This window comes from Salvelinus alpinus, chromosome 10 (genome assembly GCF_045679555.1).
Source record: "Salvelinus alpinus chromosome 10, SLU_Salpinus.1, whole genome shotgun sequence".
Classification (NCBI taxonomy): domain Eukaryota; kingdom Metazoa; phylum Chordata; class Actinopteri; order Salmoniformes; family Salmonidae; genus Salvelinus; species Salvelinus alpinus.
Window position 1 is genome coordinate 56,073,143 of NC_092095.1, and position 7,804 is coordinate 56,080,946.

General features: G+C 43.2%; 1 protein-coding gene across 4 annotated transcripts in view; it reads left to right on the top strand.

Moving 5' to 3' along the window:
- The first annotated feature begins 2,496 nt into the window (after positions 1-2,496).
- The window catches only part of LOC139532302 (pericentrin-like), a 39,744-nt gene continuing 34,436 nt past the window's right edge, over positions 2,497-7,804 (top strand). For all 4 annotated transcript variants that reach the window (XM_071329739.1, XM_071329741.1, XM_071329740.1 and 1 more), the window contains exons 1-3: positions 2,497-2,694; positions 5,956-6,135; positions 6,819-7,013. In XM_071329739.1, coding sequence (XP_071185840.1) covers positions 2,647-2,694; positions 5,956-6,135; positions 6,819-7,013 — 423 coding nt within the window. In that variant the 5' untranslated portion in view covers positions 2,497-2,646. The remainder of the gene's footprint in view (positions 2,695-5,955; positions 6,136-6,818; positions 7,014-7,804) is intronic.

Genomic DNA, 7,804 nt, shown 5'->3' on the forward strand with positions numbered 1-7,804 from the left:
GGCTCCAGGTCATCTACAAGGCTATGCTAGGTAAAGTCCCGCTTTATCTCAGTTCACTGGTCACGATGGCTACACCCACCCGCAGCACGCGCTCCAGCAGGTGTATCTCACTGATCATCCCTAAAGCTAAAACCTCATTTGGATGCCTTTCCTTCCAGTTCTCTGCTGCCTGCGACTGGAACGAATTGCAAAAATCTCTGAAGTTGGAGACTTTTATCTCCCTCAACAACTTTAAAAATCTGCTATCCGAGCAGCTAACCGATCGCTGCAGCTGTACATAGTCCATCTGTAAAACTACCCACCCAATTTACCTACCTCACCCCCCATACTGCTTTTATTTATTTACTTTTCTGCTCTTTTGCACACCAGTATCTCTTCTTGCACATGATCATCTGATGATTTATCACTCCAGTGTTAATCTGCTAAATTGTAATTATTCGATTTATTGCCTACCTCATGCCTTTTGCACACATTGTATATAGATTCTCTTTTTTTCTACCATGTTATTGACTTGTTTATTGTTTACTCCATGTGTAACTCTGTGTTGTCTGTTCACACTGCTATGCTTTATCTTGGCCAGGTCGCAGTTGCAAATGAGAACTTGTTCTCAACTAGCCTACCTGGTTAAATAAAGGTGAAATAAAAAAAATAAAAAAAAATATTCAGTGACACTGGACTAGCACATTGGCTAGGTTTCCATCCAATTGGCGACAGATTTTCATGCCAATATTCAAAAATCTTCATTAAAACAATATGCCTAGGGCCTCCCGAGTGGCGCAGCGGTCTAAGGCATTGCAGTGCTTGAAGCGTCATTATAGACCTGGGTTCAATCCCAGGCTGTATCACAGCTGGCTGTGACCGGGAGACTCATGAGGCAGCACACAATTGGCCCAGCGTCGTCCGGGTTAGGGGAGGGTTTGGCTGGCTGGGATTTCCTTGTTCCGTCACACTCTAGAGACTCCTTGTGGAGGAGAGCCTACAAGCTGACTTCAGTCACCAGTTGGACAGTGTTTCCTCTGACATATTTGTGTGGCCAGGTTAAGTGAGCAGTGTGGCTTGGCAGGGTTGTGTTTCAGAGGACGCATGACTCTCAACCTTCACCTCTCCCGTGTCGGTAGGGGAGTTGCAGTGATGGGACAAGACTGTAACTACCAATTGGGGAGAAAAAGCGGTAAAAGTACAACAACAAAAAAGTATTAATATGACATTTCAGATTTTCTTTTAGGAAAAGTTGACACCGGACATGATACGGAAGATTTTAATTTACCAGACATTTGAGAAAATGTATCGGACATCCATATGCATTCAGACCCGCCATCAATAAATTAGAGATATTGACCAAATGAGCCACATTTACATGTCTTTTAAAACAGCCTATAACAAATAAAATAAATATATATTTTTTAAATATATATCTATATATATATAGCCTATATAAAAGAAGAAAAGCTTAGGCCTAACCCCAGAGAGATATAGAGAAATGCCAGTGGTATGCTACATCTGCTATACAGATATAGACATACAGGAGGCTAATTCATATATTTTTTAAATCAAAATATTTTGTATAAAGATAAGCATTATATTGTTAGATTACAGGAGTAAAACTCTGGTAGGCCTGAAACAGTCTTCCTCCCCTCAAATTCAATTGTCGGAATCAGTTGGAACGCTGGGGTGCACTGCTGTCATATCATAGGCCTGCAGTAGCTAAAGCTTAATAATAGCCACACCATACCAAACCTTCACAAACATTTCTAAACTTTATTAGGGTAATATCAAAAGTAAGTCTAACCATTATTTATAGGGAAAGTATGAGCAGAAGAGCAAATGTAAACCAGGGAAAAAACGCACCACCCTCCCATGTGTCCAATAAAGAAAATACACAACCCTCCTCAAAGGGTCAGCTCTGAAAAAGATCTCACTGAAAAGATTAGAGGAAAAGATATCTGAATTGTGCTGCCTGTGTAAATGCAACTCAACCGGACCCAACCTGCACAAGTTTGAAATTTGGACCCGAACCGGGTAATCGTGTTCGGATGGACCCATGAAAAGCTCTAATATGTAGTTAGCGGACTAAATCCGTAGTCAAGATACATCAGTTGACAGTTGAGTTTGGGAAACACAAAGCTATGCTGCTACTGGTTAACTAATTTCCCCCGGGCAATTTAGCGCGCCGTTTGCAAAGGTGAAGCAGTTGGTTTAAAAAGCTTAATTGATCCAGTCAAAAACACTCAAACATTTAAAAAAAATTGTATGAGTGGACTATTTTTGTAACTCTCTATATGTATTGGCTAATTCCCTTATCAATCAAAGTTTAGCTTCACAATTTAGTCCTCTGATTGGTTTCCAACTTGTCAGTCAGGGATCTGTAGAATATGGGAAGGAGTTTTTGACTGCATGTAAACACTTAGAGAGCATGATTTCCATTGGCTGGGAAATTCGCTCCGAGTGTGTTGATTGGCCATATTAGCGGAGGAAAATTGATAAGGGCGGTGCTAAAACGATATGGCGGCCATATTGAATTTCATATTGACAGTTGTTCCAAAGATTTTGCATCCGAGGTACAAGAAAGTGAAAGGTATTAGTGGAATAATCTGCGATTTCAGGACATTTGTCCTTAACCTTTAATGGTTGTGTTTCAACCAAGACATGGACGAAGATGAACGACAGAGGAAACTAGATGCTGGAAGAGCAAAGGTTTGTAACGATGTATGGGTAATGCATCAAAGTAGCTGTCTAGCCATCAAGCTAACCTAGCTAAACGTATCAACAACATTGTCGTACAATAAAGTAATAGGTTGCAGTTGCTTGATAAAGGGCCTTGCTTAAGTTCAAGTTTTAGTAACTAATTTAATCGCTAAAAAAGCTAGCTAACTGCATTACATGTAGCTATGGTTAGCAGAGTCTAAACTAGCTACAGTATAGTAAGTTAACTAGCTAAACCCTTTGTTATTCATGAATTATAATGACCCAATTTGTGGCTTGCTAAAACTAATGTTAGTATTTTTCTACCGTTCACTCAACAACCCAGCTGACGTTATACTGCCTATTTGAACTACCCTATTTTACTAAATGCACCCAGTTTACTACTGATTGTTAACTTAGTTAGCATTTGGCTAGTTGTTGTAGAAACCGGTTCTTATTCAGTTTGCTACCTAGCCCAAATATATTCCCCTTATGTTTACTAATTAGTGTGGGCCGCTTACTGGGAGAGTATCATCCCTGCTTGCCAAGTCGATGCAGGTGATGGCATCCAGGATATGGTTCGTCTGTGTATGTGGTTGCGTTTGAGATACACATTATATGCACAATTCTACGCAGGTGATCCGATATTTGCAATGCATGGAGAGGTGTGAAACACTACCACTGAGGTTTAAAATCTCAAAACCAGGCAGGTTAATGTAATATAACCACCCTATAATCCGCGCAGACCTAGAGAAAATGTCTGGACCTGTCACCTGAGCATCAGCCCTGCCATTCCCCACAATGGTGTCTATATCGCTTCGGGTATGACCTTTGCTTGGGGTGGCTTTCTCCCAACAGTTGTTGTTATTTTAGATTTGCATGTGCTATAGAATATGAGATATCTGACAGGCTCACCCGAGTCTTGAAAGGATGTGTGATCTACCTATTTTTGGCACACCTCAAACCTGGGTGATGCTCATGCAGCAGGTGTTGGTATGATGACTTTGTTCACAGTACCTTAATTGATAAACCATTGTTATTATGACAGAAATCCACCAACATGCAGCACAGTCAGTTGGTAAGTGAAGTGAGGGGTGGCATGGCTCTTGGGTTGTGGTGATTCTGTCTATTGATCTAGAACATGGGTGACCAACCTTCCTCCAGGAGCGATACCGAGTATTATTCAGGCTTTTTGCACCAGCCCTGCTCCAACACACCTGATTCAGCTTATCAGGGTCCTGGGGAGCAGCTGATTAGCAGCAAAAAGCCTGTGGTAGCTCCAGCTCTGCATGTGGGGGTTTGGCCACCCCCTGGTCTATCCTTGGGATCTATTGATCTGTTTTGGGATGTTGTTGACTCATAACTGTCTTGCGTCTGTCTGTTTTTGTTTTCTGTTTTGAGGATGGGACAGATAGAAATGCACCACACAGAGACTTCTGTTCATTTATTTCCACATGATTGAAGTTGCCCCCCTAGACACTGATCCACAATCAGTCTTCAGTTGTCCCCCCCTAATGGTTGAATTAGTGGAGGGCTCTCTGATGTCATAGCAGGTGTGTCATTGTGAACACACACCATCAGATGGCGACACTAAACCTGGCCTCTGGTCCTCGAGTACCCTCAACAGTACACATTTTTATTGTAACCCTGGACAAGCATGCCTGATTTAACTTGACAACTAATCATCAAGCCCTCAATGAGATGAATGAGGTGTGTTTGTCAAGGACTACAACGAAACTGTGTACTGTTGGGGGTACTCGAGGACCAGGGTTGGGAAACACTTGTCTGAAATAGTATAGAAAAAAGGGTGCAGTTTCAGACAACAGAACACATTGGATCCCAGTAGGCCTTCTCTTGCAGTTAGCGTCCCAACCCTTACATGGCACTTCTGAGGGAGCTAGTATGCCCTCAAATATAGCAACAGTATTAGAACAGTTGAAAACAAATGGGCATGACATAGGCTACAGTAGGCTTTTTCATGCTGTACTGAATTGTGAAATTGTCAGTGAGCCACTTATGGCAGCTGTTGCTATGGTGACGTGCCACGTCTGCATCAGTTGTCTTTTGATTTGAGGCAAACCAAGCTCCAGTCTTCAGTTTGAACACATAGCCTACATACGTACACACACACACAGCTGCCTGTCTGATAGTGTTAGTGTGTAGAGAAGCATGTTCGACTACAGCCAAGTCTCACTTTATCATAGAGTCAGACACAGGAGGCTGAGGATGGTGAGTGGGTGTGTACAGTATCTACTGAAAGCTGGGCAGACTTCAATCGAGTAGAACAGCCCACATGTAGAGATCAGGCATTGAAACACACACACACACACACTCTTGTGGGTCAGTAGCACTGCTCAATGCAACATGAGTCCTGGGGGTGGACATGGCATGGGTCGGCTTGTTACGGGTTTGCTTGGGTTGGAACAAAACACGTGCTACCACATTGACACACACTTTGGGCTCGAGACAAAGCTCCTCCTGCGTTCTCTGCATTACACTGCCATCCCAACCCTCGGCGGGAGGTTGAAGTGTCATATTGAGACTAGTGTGCTTGTCTGCCGTGTGTGTGTTGTCTTATCTGTTTGGGATTGATAGATTGGTGTGATGGTTTGAAAGGGAGAGAAAGGCTGCGTGGGGGAGAAAAGCGTCAGAGGTGGAGCGTTATACGAGGGTCTCTGAACCACTGTAATCTGATTTTAAGCTGCTTATAGAAGAGGAGAGAGAGGGAGAGACAGGGATGTTGAAAGAGATGCAAAGAGAGATTGGTTGCACAATTACACTGACTAAATCAGTGCACTTGGACTTCAAAATGTCAGGAGGTTTTTCCGATCGCTTTGTTGGGAACCAGTGATAGTGGTTTTGGGAGATCAACGGAGAGATGCTGGGAGGTAGACTGTTAGGACTAAGTGGAGACTGTGGCTGGTTGACTGCTTTGGACTGGCAATGTGCTGGTGCTTTCATTCTCTCTGCTGGTTCAATCAGGGATGTTACTTGAGTGCTGGGAAGATTATCTGAATCAAACTCTTGTTCTTGTTCATTGGGCGGATGAAAACCTTCACCCCTTAAACCTCTAGCCTTTTCTGACTTCTTAAATCACTGGGATGATTGGAACTTTGACCTTTTATTCCTTGATCGGAATGATGGATTTGAACTTTGATGGACTTTGGTGAACTCTAACCTCTGACTTCTAACCCCTAACATGCTGATAGTGTGGTGGTGTTCGGCCCTCCTGACCTACGTTTCCCTCTACCTCTCCCTGTCCTTCCTGCGTAGCTTGCTAGCTTCCGACAGAAAAGGGCGAAAGGCGACGGTCAAGTCGCGCAGAAAAAGACGCAGAAGAGGAAGGGCCCGTCTCCAACGCAGAATGACGGCCCAGCACAAGGTCGCCCCCTAGGGATGGACCTCCAGACAGACGGCAACGCCACACAGCAGGACCGCATGTGTAACCATGAGGTGAGTCTCTGGCCGAATGAATGAAAGGAATGTAAATATCCACGCTGTTGCATAGGCTGACTCTGTAGTTTAAGGCAGCATTTCGAGCATAAGGTCTTTGTCAGATTTGATTGTATGCCAATCCAATCCCAACTCAATGAGCATGTATCTCCATGGGTCCGAACATGTCATTCGTTTCTCTGTGGAATCAAAATGAAAACGATTCACAAGACAGATTGGCTACGGTGTCTGACTCCATATGTCTCAACGTATGGATGTCCAGTCGGCAGCCTCCTATGCTTTAAGAACCCCCCCCATCCCCCCAGTCCTCTAAACACGCACAAGGTAGAAATGGGTTGCTAAACACAAAGATGCTTGTGGCGGCTGGTTGTCATAGCAATATGAATGGGATTACTGTGAACTCTATGTACAGGCTTTAAAGGGGAAGTCCACCTAATTTCATGGAAGTAATAAAGCAAGTGTGTTCAATGAGGTGTGTTTGTGCAATGCTAGAACAAAAGCCTGTACCATCTGCGTCACCCTATAGCTCTCAATGGCTAAGATTAGATAGTCACGCTGCTTTAAAGGTATAGTTCACCCAAATGATCAAGCGTGTCTGATTTTATAGATAACCAAGTATTTGTCTATGAATATGTGCAATATGACTAGGTTTACTTACCCAAAACTTTTTTTTAACCCTTAAGGAACCACAATATTTTGGGGAGACAGATCAGAGCCATCTTCCAGAGGTCCAGTGGAGCCAGGGGCACTTGGAGCAACACCATCCCCAGGAGGGAAGCAGTGTCCTGGGGAGGCAGGCGGTCAGTGGGCATCCTGAGGAGATAGAGGTTGTGGGAGAGGAGGTCCTAGTGGTTCGCACTGGAAAAGATCAGCTCAAGGTACTGAACTGTACCTACACGCACGGTGTATTTAAGCAATAAGGCCCGAGGAGATGTGGTATATGGCCAATATACCACCACGGCTTGGATACAGCCCTTAGCCGTGGTATATTGGCCATATACCACAAACCCCCAAGGTGCCTTATTGCATTTATAAACTGTTTACCAACATAATTAGACTAGTAAAAAGTTTTTAAAAATTGTTGTACACATGGTATACGGTCTGATATACCACGTCTTTCAGACAATCAACGTTCAGTCTTTGTCTATGAATTAGGAAATATGGAAAGCTTTTCCTATTGTAGGGGATGGATGGGAGAGAAACAGCTTGAATTCTATTTTCATTATTGCTGGAGAAATGACGTGTTCTAAATATGTACCAGGAGAAATGGGTTAGACGTGTGTTCATATGCATGCCCTGCAACAAAAGTTACGCACACTTCACTTGTGTGTTGTACCTCGTTTCCCTCCTTCAGGGAACAGTAGTTATATAAATAACTTTATGGTTAGATGCACTTGTTTGACACACACCACACACACATACACACCACACACACACCACTCCTAACTGGGTTGGGTATTTTCTCGTTTGGATTCATTTGTTCTCATGCATTTTTACCCATAAGAACCCGGGGCTGCTTCTGAATAATTAGAGATAGTACCTTCAGAAAGTATTCAAACCCCTTGAGTTATTCCACATTTTGTTACAGCCTAAATTCAAAATGGATTACATAGATTATTTTTTCACCAATCTAAACACGATACCCCATAATGACTAAGTGAGAAAATGT